Consider the following 14,198-nt stretch of genomic DNA (forward strand, 5'->3'; position numbering starts at 1 on the left):
TCAACACGCAGACACACGTCACGACCTGACACGTCTACACGCAGACACACGTCACGACCTGACACGTCTACACACAGACACACGTCACGACCTGACACGTCTACACACAGACACACGTCACGACCTGACACGCCATCTACACGCAGACACACGTCACGACCTGACACGCCTACACACAGACACACGTCACGACCTGACACGTCATCTACACACAGACACACGTCACGACCTGACACGTTGCCTACACACAGACACACGTCACGACCTGACACGTCTACACAGACACACGTCACGACCTGACACGTCTACACACAGACACACGTCACGACCTGACACGTCGTCTACACGCAGACACACGTCACGACCTGACACGTCGTCTACACACAGACACACGTCACGACCTGACTCGTCGCCTACACACAGACACACGTCACGACCTGACACGTCTACACACAGACACATGTCACGACCTGACACGTCGTCTACACGCAGACACACGTCACGTCCTGACACGTCGTCTACACACAGACACACGTCACGACCTGACTCGTCGCCTACACACAGACACACGTCACGACCTGACACGTCTACACACAGACACATGTCACGACCTGACACGTCAACACGCAGACACACGTCACGACCTGACACGTCGTCAACACACAGACACACGTCACGACCTGACACGTCGTCAACACGCAGACACACGTCACGACCTGACTCGTCGCCTACACACAGACACACGTCACGACCTGACTCGTCGCCTACACACAGACACACGTCACGACCTGACACGTCTACACACAGACACACGTCACGACCTGACACGTCGTCAACACACAGACACACGTCACGACCTGACACGTCTACACACAGACACACGTCACGACCTGACACGTCACCTACACACAGACACACGTCACAACCTGACACGTCTACACACAGACACACGTCACGACCTGACACGTCAACACACAGACACACGTCACGACCTGACACGTCTACACACAGACACACGTCACGACCTGACACGTCTACACACAGACACACGTCACAACCTGACACGTCTACACGCAGACACACGTCACGACCTGACACGTCTACACACAGACACACGTCACGACCTGACACGTCGTCAACACACAGACACACGTCACGACCTGACACGTCGCCTACACACAGACACACGTCACGACCTGACACGTCTACACACAGACACACGTCACGACCTGACACGTCGTCTACACACAGACACACGTCACGACCTGACACGTCTACACACAGACACACGTCACCACCTGACACGTCTACACACAGACACACGTCACGACCTGACACGTCTACACACAGACACACGTCACGACCTGACACGTCTACACACAGACACACGTCACCACCTGACACGTCGCCTACACACATACACACGTCACGACCTGACACGTCTACACACAGACACACGGCACGACACATTGTCGTCGTCGTGACTTGACAAGGCACGACTTGACAAGCCATGACTTGGCACGCATTGACACAACACATCAGGATTTGGCACATCATCGCCGTGACTTGACTAGAGGCCGACAGAATTTTGCCGAAAGTTGGCAAATGGCCTCTTTCGGCGTAGTTTCGGTTTCGGCCGAAAGTAAATTTGTTTACTTTCGGTCTGGTTTCGTTTTCGACCGAAACCAGAAATTCCGTTTCGGTCGGCCTCTAGACTTGACACATCACCTTTTGACACAGCACGACAGGACACATCATCGCACAACACAATCACACAACACATCCACACTTGACGCATCACGATTTTACACATCAAGGTGCAACATCGCAACCGCCTTCCCTATCCACCGTTACCACCGTCACCACCGTCACCACCGTCACCACCGTCACCACCGTCACCACCGTCACTGTCGAAGTCACCACCACCATCACTGTCACCAGCGCCATCACTACCACCGTCACCACCACCACCACCGTCACCACCGTCACCACCGTCACTGTCGAAGTCACCACCACCATCCCTGTCACCAGCGCCATCACTACCACCGTCACCACCACCACCACGTCCACCACGTCACCACCCGTCACCACCGTCACCACCACCACCACTCACCCTCCGGCTTGTCCACAAACAGCCTCTTGAGGCTCTGGTAGGTGCCGATCTTGATGGTGCCGTACGACGCTTGCCGCAGCACCGCCGGAGCGATCCTAGCGGAGGGATCGGGCCGCGTGGGTTAGTGGGGGCGTGGGGGAGCAGGTGGGGGGAGGGGGGCCCCAGGCAGGTGGGGGGAGGGGGGCCCCAGCGAGCCGCTCACAACCAACGTCAACAAACTCACACTTGGTGTTGACACCACAGGCAAAGGGTGTCCCCCCCCACCCCCCCCCGCCGTTGGGGCAAGTGCCGTTAGTAGCGGAGCAGCGGCGTGCCTACCAAGGCCGTCAGCTGCGGCGCACGACGTGGGGCGGCCGGGCGCCACGCCCGGCCGCCTTTGTCTCCCCGGTGGTGAGCGCCCCGGTGGTGAGCGCGCCGGGGGCCTCTCGTCGCGGCCGACGCGGTGCGGTGCGTGCAGCCAGCGCGTGAGCGGGCGGACTCACCCCGAGTAGAGTGCGCGTGGACCCTCGTCGCGAGCGATGAGGTGCAGTGCTGCAGCATGCCGCGGTACCGAACCTCCGGTAGCGCGCGTCGCCCACCAGCTGGCCCTGCACCTGCAGGCGCGTCTTCGTCAGGTCGATGGGGAACGTGCCTGCAACGTCGTCGTCGCCGTCGTCAACGTCATCATCACCGTTGTTGTCCGCACCTCCAATGAGCACGGTTGGCTTCGTGCGGTGCGATCAACACACACCACCACGACACCCACTCCTCTCTCCCTGCGTCTCCTCCCTCCCCCCTCCTCTCCCCCCCTCCCCCCCCCTCCTCTCCCTTCCCCCCCCCCCTCCTCTCCCTCCCCCCTCCTCTCCCTCTCCCCCCTCCTCCTCTCCCCCCCTCCTCCCTCCCCCCCTCCTCCTCTCCCCTCCCCCCTCCTCCTCTCCCTCCCCCTCCTCTCCCCCCCCTCCTTCTTCCGCCCCCCCTCTCCTCCCCTCCTCTCCCCCCCCTCCTCCTCTCCCCCCCCTCCTCTCCCTCCCCCTCCTCCCTCCCTCCTCCCTCTCCCCCCCCTCTCTCCCTCCCCCCCCCCTCCTCTCCCCTCCCCCCTCCTCCTCTCCCCTCCCCCCCTCCTCTCCCTCCCCCCTCCTCCTCTCCCCCCCCTCCTCTCCCTCCCCTCCCCCTCCTCTCCCCCCCCTCCCCCCTCCTCCCCCTCCCCTCCTCCCTCCCCCCCTCCTCCTCTCCCCCCTCCTCCCCCCTCCTCTCCCTCCCCCTCCTCCTCTCTCCCCCCTCCTCTCCCTCCTCCTCTCCCCCCTCTCCTCCCTCCCCCCCCTCCTCTCCCTCCCCCCCCTCTCCCTCCTCCCTCCTCTCCCCCCTCCTCTCCCTCCCCCCCTCCCTCTCCCCTCCCCCCCCTCCTCTCCCCCCCCTCCTCTCCCTCCCCCCCTCCTCTCCCCCCCTCTCCTCTCCCCCCCTCCTCCTCTCCCCCCCCTCCACTCCGTCCCCCCTCCCCCCCCCCTCCCTCTCCCCCCCCCCCACTCACCACACTCCGCGGTGATGGACGCCAGGCCCCCGTACACAAACGGCTTCCAGTTGAGACCGGACATCGCTCGTGCAGCGGCTGCCTCCTCGATAGCGCCTGGGGGTGTGGGGGGTGTGGGGGATGTGGGGGGTGTGGGGGGTGTGGGCGTGTGGGGGGTGTGGGGGTGTGGGGGGGAGGAGGTGGGGGGAGGGGGGGCAAGGGCAAGGAGGAGGGGGGGACACGGAGCGGCAAGAAATTTTTACTTTTTGTTTCAACATCACCCGAGGACTACTACTAAAAAAAAACACTGGACAGGAACAACTTCCCGGAACTCGACTCCCTCCCAGACAGGGCCCCTCTGTGCGTCCCTGAAGAAGGAGCATTACCTGAAACGTCACCAACTATTATTATTGTTATTACTACTCCAGCAGAAGCTCTGCCACCCGGCACTTTGCCATCCGGAATGCTCCGTGAACCAGGCACCTGTCACGGGCGTCAAAACGAATCTCAGACACAGGAATAGGTTTTACCCTTTTTAACTGGCACAAAACTGACACCTTTATTCAAGGCATCATGTTTGCAATAACCACAACACAAGCAGTCAAAATGCAAACAAAAAAGACAACTCTGATATATGCACTGTCCTTGAATTTGATTGACAACTCTGATAATATGCACTGTCCTTGAAATGAATCTCAGACACGCCCACACAACCAAAGACAAAGATCCCCCGCGTAGACTTGATAGACTGGAGGGGCAAGTGCTGTTAGCGAGCACCTATGAAGGGCCGGCAAGGACCACGAGGGGGTGGGTGGCCAGCACCACGCCAGGCCGCCTTTGTCTCCTAGTGGCGATGTTTACAAACCAGATACTTATTTTGAGGCCGAGTCGACCTAGGGGAGGCCCAGGAACGGTTCAGATAACCGTCACTGGTGGCTGTGAGCGGAAATCGAACCCGGGTTGCTGGGTTCATAGCGCAGCGCGCTAACCGGTACACTGCCGCTCCCCCACCCACACACACCCACACACACCTACACACCCAATCACACCCTCACACACCCACTCACAAACACACACCCACAAACACACACCCACCCCACCCACAAACAACCACCCCACCTCCCCACAACACACACACAAACTCTCACACACACACCCCCACCCACAAAACCCACACCCCGACTCACCCACTAACCCACACACACCTACACTCACCCACACACCTACACTCACCACACACCCCCACAAACACACTCACCCACACCCCCCCACAAACACACTCACCCACACACATTCATCCCCCCCACCGTACTGCAGCACACGCTCAGCAAAAGCATCCAAACTTGGCAGCCGATGCTCATAGCACAGGAGGGGGGGGGGGGTGGAGGCTTTGTGATGGATTCTGAGCGGCATTCCAGGAAGGGTTTTGGTTCACAATGGCCAAATCGGTGCTCTCCTGCACGTAACCCATGAACACGGATCCACTCTCACACGCACAAGACAAAGATCCCCCACGTAGCCTTTAACAGACTGCTGGGGCAAGTGCTGTTAGTAGCGAGTAGCGAGCACTTATTAAGGCCGGCACGGCACACGAGGGGGTGGGTGGCCAGCACCACGCCCAGCGGCGGTGCTTACACACCATACCAGGTCCTCATTTGAGGCCGAGTCGACCTATGGGGAGGCCCAGGACCGGTTCAGATAATCGTCACCGGTGTTGGCCATGAGCGGGAATCGGATTCGGGTTGCAAGGTTCGTAGCGCAGCGTAGCGCTAACCACTACACCCACCACTCCCCAAAGACAGGGATCCCCCGTATAGCCTTAACAGACTGTTCGGGCAAGTATGGTTAGTAGCGAGCACCTATTAGGGCTGCCAAGACATTTAAACTCACGCACGCATTCACACACGATTAATTTACAGTACATATATACATATGTGCACACATACACAATCACGCACTCACCCACCCAGCCACTCACTCCCTTACTCACTCACCCACCCACCCAACCACTCACTCCCTCACTCACTCACCCACCCAACCACTCACTCGTTCACTCACTCACTCACCCAGCCAACCACTCACTCCCTCACTTACCCACCCAACCACTCACTCGTTCACTCACTCACCCACCCACCCACTCACTCCCTTACTCACCCACCCAACCACTCACTCGTTCACTCACTCACCCACCCAACCACTCACTCACCCACCCAACCACTCACTCGTTCACTCACTCACCCACCCAACCACTCACTCACCCACCCAACCACTCACTCGTTCACTCACTTACCCACACACTCACCCACTGCCTCATTCGCTCACTCACTTACTCACCTCACCCACCAATATAACCACCGACTCCCGCAACCAGCCACTTACCCACTTACTCCCTTATTCACTCACTCACCAACTGCTCCGTTTGCTCACTCACTTAACTCACTCGCCCACCCATATAACCACCCACTCACTCACTCAACCACTCACTCACCCACCCACTCACTTATTCACTCACCAAACCACTCACTCATTCACTCACTCACCCACTGCCCCATTCGCTCACTCACTCGTCAACCCAAATCTACCACCCATCCACTCAACCAAATCACCCACCCCATCCACTCACTCAACCAAACACCCACTGACTAAGCCCACCCCCCACGGCCCGGTTACATACGAGGACGGGCTGGTTGCCAAAGGCCAACTCCGTAGCCGTTTGTCCCGTCCTGCCTCCTGGCCAGCCTCTACAGGACTGAGCTGCATCTGTCTGGGGGAAGGCGGGGATGGGGGAGGGATTGGGTGGGAAGGATTGGGGAGGGAGAGTTGGAGGCGCTGCTACTGGTGCCTTCAGAGTTTGTGAGCCGTGGTGGTGGCGTTGGTGATGGTGGCGGTGGAGAGAGACACCGCAAACTCCAAATATACATCAGGCGTCAGGGGTCGGGGATCGAAACCGCGGCCTCCTGCATACCACGCGAGCTGGTCAACATCTCGTTACCGTGGCTCTGTGCTGATGCAGCACGGATCCCCCTTGCAAACTAGCCGGCTAACTGGCGAACAGGGACTTTTGCATGTCACAAATGAACACCGACGGGTCGATCGATTCATTCATAAATAAAAGGGAATAAATTAAATCGGTGACCTTTTGGGCAACGGCGCACCTTCTCTCAAGTGATGTGAAGAGGGCCACTGAAGAAGGACCATTGCCTGAAACGTCGCCCATTGCTTATTTTTTTTCTCTCCTTTCAAGGCCACACACACGGCGGTGTCATTGACGAACGCGTTGAGTTGTTGTTGTTGTCGGTGGTGCTCGAGCACCACCGACAACAACAGCAGATGACTTGGATTATGAGCGGCGGCACAGCGGTTCGCGCTGCACTGCGCTACGAACCCCGCGACCCGAGTTCGATTCCCGCTCACGGCCAGCGCCGGTGACGATTGTCTGAACCGGTCTTGGGGCTCCCCTAGGTCGGCTCAGCCAAAAAACGAGTACCCGGTGCCACGCGTAAACATCGCCACTCGGGAGACAAAGGCGGCCGGGCGTGGTTGCTGGCCACCCGCCCCCTCGTGTGCCGTGCCGGCCTTCATACTACTCACGAGCAGCACTTGCCCCAACAGTCTGTTTAGGCTACAGGGGGGGGGATCTTTATCTTTGCTGTTGTTAGTGTGTGTGTGTGCGCGTGTGTGTGTGGTTCTGGCAATGCCCCAGGGTGAATGTTCTATTTGTGGGGAACAGAACACCACGTGTGGCTTTTTTAATACTTAGAACTACAGCACCTGATTCAACCATCCCGCCGTCTACCCACACACACCACCACACACCCAACCACACACCATACAATACACACACACCACACACCCAACCACTCGCTGTGTAACCCCCACACACAATACACACATCCAGCCGCACTCCATACAACCCACACACCATACAACCCACACGCCATACAATCACACGTGTAACCCACACACAATACAGACATCCAGCCGCACTCCATACAATCACACGTGTAACCCGCACACACACACCCAACCGCACCCCATATAACCCACACACACAGCCAACCACAAACACACACATCACAAACCCAGAGTACACAAACTCACACACACACCATACACGCATCATAAACCACAACAAAGACAAAGATCCCCCGCATAGCCTTAACAGACTCTAAGGGCAAGGGCTATTAGCGAGCACCTATGAAGGCCGGCACAGTGCACCAGAGGGTGGGTGGCTAGCACCTCGCCCAGCTGCGATGTTGACACACCACACAAGGTTATCATTTGAGGCTGAGTGGACCTAGGAGAGGTCCAGATTCGTTCAGATAATAGTCACTGATGGTAGGCCACGAGCAGGAATCGAACTCGAGTCTCCAGGTTCATCGACACCACACCCCCATCTACACCACACACACCACACCCCCATCTACACCACACACCACACCCCCATCTACACCACACCCCCATCTACACCACACACACCACACCCCCATCTACACCACACACCACACCCCCATCTACACCACACACACCACACCCCCATCTACACCAGACACACCACACCCCCATCTACACCACACACACCACACCCCCATCTACACCACACCCCCATCTACACCACACACACCACACCCCCATCTACACCACACACACCACACCCACATCTAAGCGGCCATCCATTTAGTAGGCACGTAAAAATCCGTCAAAATGTGACCCCTCCCTGTAGCCACGCGTACTTTTAACACCCCCCCCCCCGCCAAATCCTAAAGAACGGCCGATATTTAATCCACGCAGAAACGATCAAGGATTAATCATATTAACGTGTTTAAGCAAACAGATAGTCCACCGCCGGCTGCATTAAATAATTAAGTTGCGTACCTTTAAAAAGTGTGTCTAATGTCCGCTAGGTTTGAAGGCCGGCTGAACCCAGTCGAACAGGTTACGTATTATAGGGATTTCGTCAACAGGTGCAATGTCAGGCAGAAGCACAGCAGCGTGATCGCTCGCAGTCAGGGGCACGGTGGTACACAAAGAGTGACGCCTCTCCCACAGTCCCACTTCTCACGCTAGTACTTCGTTGTCTCACAGCTGAAGACACTGAACTGTGGCTCATTTGAAGGCCAATGTAGACGAATTATTATCGAGGCTTCACCCCCTCCCCGCCCCGTTTCCTACGCGTACATTGTCAGTGAGACCCCCCCCCCCCATACGCAAGCGTACGCGTTGGGGTCAACCACCCCCCTCCACACTCCATGCGTACGTACTGAATGGATGGCCCCCTACCCCACAGACACACAGGCTCACCTGTAGCTACTCCACACGGACGAACGCGCGTGGCCTGGAAGCGTCACGGCCGCTCTCGCTCACTCAGCCGGATCACTCAGCCGGCCGCCGGGAGAGAGCGGAGGAGAGAGCGCGGAGGAGTGAGCTGGGAAACGAGGGAGTGCTGAGAGCGAAGAGAGAGAGAGAGCGAGCGAGGGAGAAGGAGGGGCGAGGGAGGGCGACCACCCTTGCCACACGCCCAGATTGGCTGTCATCTACAAATACTCCAAATCCAAGGGGAGGTGGGGAAGTACGGGCTACACGTCCAGGGTTAGAGTTGGGGTTAGAGTTGGGGCTATAGTTATCACGTGGGTTAGAGTTGGGGCTATAGTCATCACGTGGGTTAGAGTTGGGGTTCGAGTTGGGGCTATAGTTATCACGTGGGTTAGAGTTGGGGCTATAGTTATCACGTGGGTTAGAGTTGGGGCTATAGTTATCACGTGGGTTAGAGTTGGGGCTATAGTTATCACGAGGGTTAGAGTTGGGGTTAGAGTTAGGGCTATAGTTATCACATGGGTTAGAGTTGGGGTTAGAGTTAGGGCTATAGTTATCACATGGGTTAGAGTTGGGGTTAGAGTTAGGGCTATAGTTATCACATGGGTTAGAGTTGGGGTTAGAGTTAGGGCTATAGTTATCACGTGGGTTAGAGTTGGGGTTAGAGTTAGGGCTATAGTTATCACGTGGGTTAGAGTTGGGGTAAGAGTTGGGGCTATAATTATCACGTGGGTTAGAGTTGGGGTTAGAGTTAGGGCTATAGTTATCACGAGGGTTAGAGTTGGGGCTATAGCTATCACGAGAGTTAGAGTTGGGGTTAGAGGTGGGGCCATAGTTATCACGAGGGTTAGAGTTGGGGTTAGAGGTGGGGCTATAGTTATCACGTGGGTTAGAGTTGGGGTTAGAGTTGGGGCTATAGTTATCACGAGGGTTAGAGTTGGGGTTATAGTTATGGCTGTGTAAGTGTTAAGATTATGTAAGTGTTAGGATTATGTAAGTGATAGGATTATGTAAGTGTTAAGATTGTGTAAGTGTTAGAGCTATGTAAGTGTTAGGGCTATGTAAGTGTTAGGGCTGTATAAGTGTTAGGGCTGTGTAAGTGTTAGGGCTGTGTAAGTGTTAGGGCTGTGTAAGTGTTAGGGCTGTGTAAGTGTTAGGCCTGTGTAAGTGTTAGGCCTGTGTAAGTGTTAGGCCTGTGTAAGTGTTAGGGCTGTGTAAGTGTTAAGATTATGTAAGTGTTAAGTAAGTGTTAGGGCTGTGTAAGTGTTAGGGCTGTGTAAGTGTTATGGCTGTGTAAGTGTTAGGGCTGTGTAAGTGTTAGGGCTGTGTAAGTGTTAGGGCTGTGTAAGTGTTAAGATTATGTAAGTGTTAGGATTATGTAAGTGTTAGTGCAATGCAAGTGTTAGGGCTGTGTAAGTGTTAGGGCTGTGTAAGTGTTAGGGCTGTGTAAGTGTTAGGCCTGTGTAAGTGTTAGGGCTGTGTAAGTGTTAGGCCTGTGTGAGTGTTAGGCCTGTGTAAGTGTTAGGGCTGTGTAAGTGTTAAGATTATGTAAGTGTTAAGTAAGTGTTAGGGCTGTGTAAGTGTTAGGGCTGTGTAAGTGTTAGGGCTGTGTAAGTGTTAGAGCTATGTAAGTGTTAGGGCTGTGTAAGTGTTAGGGCTGTGTAAGTGTTAGGGCTGTGTAAGTGTTAAGATTATGTAAGTGTTAGGGCTGTGTAAGTGTTAGGGCTGTGTAAGTGTTATGGCTGTGTAAGTGTTAAGATTATGTAAGTGTTAGGATTATGTAAGTGTTAGTGCAATGCAAGTGTTAGGGCTGTGTAAGTGTTAGGGCTATGTAAGTGTTAGGGCTATGTAAGTGTTAGGGCTATGTAAGTTATAGCGCTAATAAACGCACGTAAATATCTAAAACTGAATGAATTCAGTCGATATAAGCAATGGTAAATGTGGTTGAATCTCCGTGTAAGTATATGTGGGTGTGTTTGTCTATGTATGTCTATGATTCTCTGTATAAGCCTGTGGGTTTCTGTGTGAGTCTACGGGTCTCTGTGTGAGACTACGGGTCTCTGTGTTAGACTACGGGTCTCTGTGTGAGTCTACGGGTCTCTGTGTGAGACTACGGGTCTCTGTGTGAGTCTACGGGTCTCTGTGTGAGTCTACGGGTCTGTGTTAGTCTACGGGTCTCTGTGTGAGACTACGGGTCTCTGTGCGAGACTACGGGTCTCTGTGTTAGACTACGGGTCTCTGTGTGAGACTACGGGTCTCTGTGTGAGTCTACAGGTCTCTGTGTTAGTCTACGGGTCTCTGTGTTAGCCTACGGGTCTCTGTGCGAGTCTACGGGTCTCTGTGTGAGACCACGGGTCTCTGTGTGAGACTACGGGTCTCTGTGTTAGACTACGGGTCTCTGTGTGAGACTACGGGTCTCTGTGTTAATCTGTCTCTATGTGAGTCTATTGGTCTACATATGAATATGTGGGTCTCTGTGTGAGACTACGGGTCTCTGTGTGAGTCTATGGGTCTCTGTGTGAGTCTATGGGTCTCTGTGTGAGTCTACAGGTCTCTGTGTGAGACTACGGGTCTCTGTGTGAGACTACGGGTCTCTGTGTGAGTCTACAGGTCTCTGTGTGAGACTACGGGTCTCTGTGTGAGACTACGGGTCTCCGTGTTAGACGACGGGTCTCTGTGTGAGACTACGGGTCTCTGTGTGAGACTACGGGTCTCTGTGTTAGCCTACGGGTCTCTGTGTTAATCTGTCTCTATGTGAGTCTATTGGTCTACATATGAATATGTGGGTCTCTGTGTGAGACTACGGGTCTCTGTGTGAGTCTATGGGTCTCTGTGTGAGTCTATGGGTCTCTGTGTGAGTCTACAGGTCTCTGTGTGAGACTACGGGTCTCTGTGTGAGACTACGGGTCTCTGTGTGAGTCTACAGGTCTCTGTGTGAGACTACGGGTCTCTGTGTGAGACTACGGGTCTCCGTGTTAGACGACGGGTCTCTGTGTGAGTCTACGGGTCTGTGTGAGACTACGGGTCTCCGTGTTAGACTACGGGTCTCTGTGTGAGACTATGGGTCTCTGTACGAGACTACGGGTCTCTGTGTGAGTCTACGGGTCTCTGTGTGAGACTACGGGTCTCCGTGTTAGACTACGGGTCTCTGTGTGAGACTACGGGTCTCTGTGTGAGACTACGGGTCTCTGTGTGAGACTACGGGTCTCTGTAGGAGTCTATGGGTCTCTGTTTAAGCCTGTGGCTCTTTATGTGGGTCTCTATGTGAGTCTTTGGCTCTCTGCGCGAGTCTAAGAGAAGCCCCGGTGTAACTGCTGTGTCTGTGCGGCTGAAAACCCGGATTTGAACCCCGGCTTTCTGAGCGGGTGGGTTGCCGGCTCCGCGTCTCTGGCACGGCCATTGTGAACCCTCTTGACATCCAGCTGTGTGCTTGACCTCTGAGCAAACTGGCGTCCACGGGACCATGTGGTTGCTCCTGTTTATCTTTAATGATAAACCAATGGGGGGGAGGAGGGGGAGGGTGTGAGGAATGGACTCCCCTCAACCGGCTCATTCTAGAGTCTACGGGTCTCTGTGCGAGTCTGCGGGTCTCTGTGCGAGTTTATGGGTCTCTGTGCGAGTCTGTGGGACTCTGTGCGAGTCTGTGGGTCTCTGTGCGAGTCTGTGGGTCTCTGTGCGAGTCTGTGGGTCACTTTGAGCCTATGGCTCTTCGTGCGAGTCTACGGATCTCCGTGCGAGTCTACGGATCTCCGTGCGAGTCTACGGGTCTACATATGAATAAGTGGGTCTCTAAGTGAGTCTACGGCCCTCCATGTGAGTCTATGAGAAGCCCCGGGCTAACCGCTGTGACTGTGCGGATACGAACCCGGGCTTTCTGAGTGGGTGGGTTGCCGGCTCCGCGTCTCCGGCACGGCCATTGTGAACCCTCTCGACACCCAGCTGTGTGCTTGACCTCGGAGCAAACTGGCGTCCACGGGACCACGTGCTTGCTCCTGTTTATCTTTAATGATAAACCAATAGGGAAGGGGAGGGGCGGAGGAATGAACTCCCCTCAACCGGCTCATTCTAGAGTCTATGGGAGTCTCTGTGCGAGTCGACTATGGGTCTCTGTGCGAGTCGTCTATGGGTCTCTGTGAGAGTCGTCTATGGGTCTCTGTGAGAGTCGTCTATGGGTCTCTGTGAGAGTCGTCTATGGGTCTCTGTGTGAGTCGTCTATGGGTCTCTGTGAGAGTCGTCTATGGGTCTCTGTGAGAGTCGTCTATGGGGGTCTCTATGCGAGTCGTCTATGGGTCTCTGTGTGAGTCGTCTATGGGTCTCTGTGCGAGTAGTCTATGGGTCTCTGTGAGAGTCGTCTATGGGTCTCTGTGAGAGTCGTCTATGGGTCTCTGTGAGAGTCGTCTATGGGTCTCTGTGTGAGTCGTCTATGGGTCTTTGTGCGAGTCGTCTATGGGTCTCTGTGTGAGTCTATGGGTCTCTGTGCGAGTCGTCTATGGGTCTCTGTGCGAGTCGTCTATGGGTCTCTGTGTGAGTCGTCTATGGGTCTCTGTGCGAGTCGTCTATGGGTCTCTGTGCGAGTCGTCTATGGGGGTCTCTATGCGAGTCGTTTATGGGTCTCTGTGAGAGTCGTCTATGGGTCTCTGTGTGAGTCGTCTATGGGTCTCTGTGAGAGTCGTCTATGGGTCTCTGTGAGAGTCGTCTATGGGTCTCTGTGAGGGTCGTCTATGGGTCTCTGTGTGAGTCGTCTATGGGTCTTTGTGCGAGTCGTCTATGGGTCTCTGTGTGAGTCTATGGGTCTCTGTGCGAGTCGTCTATGGGTCTCTGTGCGAGTCGTCTATGGGTCTCTGTGTGAGTCGTCTATGGGTCTCTGTGCGAGTCGTCTATGGGTCTCTGTGCGAGTCGTCTATGGGGGTCTCTATGCGAGTCGTTTATGGGTCTCTGTGAGAGTCGTCTATGGGTCTCTGTGTGAGTCGTCTATGGGTCTCTGTGAGAGTCGTCTATGGGTCTCTGTGAGAGTCGTCTATGGGTCTCTGTGAGGGTCGTCTATGGGTCTTTGTGCGAGTCGTCTATGGGTCTCTGTGTGAGTCTATGGGTCTCTGTGCGAGTCGTCTATGGGTCTCTGTGCGAGTCGTCTATGGGTCTCTGTGTGAGTCGTCTATGGGTCTCTGTGCGAGTCGTCTATGGGTCTCTGTGCGAGTCGTCTATGGGGGTCTCTATGCGAGTCGTTTATGGGTCTCTGTGAGAGTCGTCTATGGGTCTCTGTGTGAGTCGTCTATGGGTCTCTGTGAG

General features: G+C 55.3%; 1 protein-coding gene across 1 annotated transcript in view; it reads right to left on the reverse strand.

Annotated features, from left to right (window-relative positions):
- The window catches only part of LOC116956253 (kidney mitochondrial carrier protein 1), a 53,825-nt gene that overhangs the window by 18,078 nt on the left and 21,549 nt on the right, over positions 1-14,198 (reverse strand). Inside the window, 6 exon segments of the mRNA XM_032977697.2 lie at positions 2,114-2,208; positions 2,596-2,647; positions 2,650-2,673; positions 2,676-2,744; positions 3,621-3,716; positions 12,778-12,912. Coding sequence (XP_032833588.2) covers positions 2,114-2,208; positions 2,596-2,647; positions 2,650-2,673; positions 2,676-2,744; positions 3,621-3,716; positions 12,778-12,829 — 388 coding nt within the window. The 5' untranslated portion in view covers positions 12,830-12,912.

This window comes from Petromyzon marinus, chromosome 64 (genome assembly GCF_048934315.1).
Source record: "Petromyzon marinus isolate PM22_M1 ecotype Great Lakes invasive population chromosome 64, UKy_Petmar_22M1.pri1.0, whole genome shotgun sequence".
NCBI classification, from domain to species: domain Eukaryota; kingdom Metazoa; phylum Chordata; class Hyperoartia; order Petromyzontiformes; family Petromyzontidae; genus Petromyzon; species Petromyzon marinus.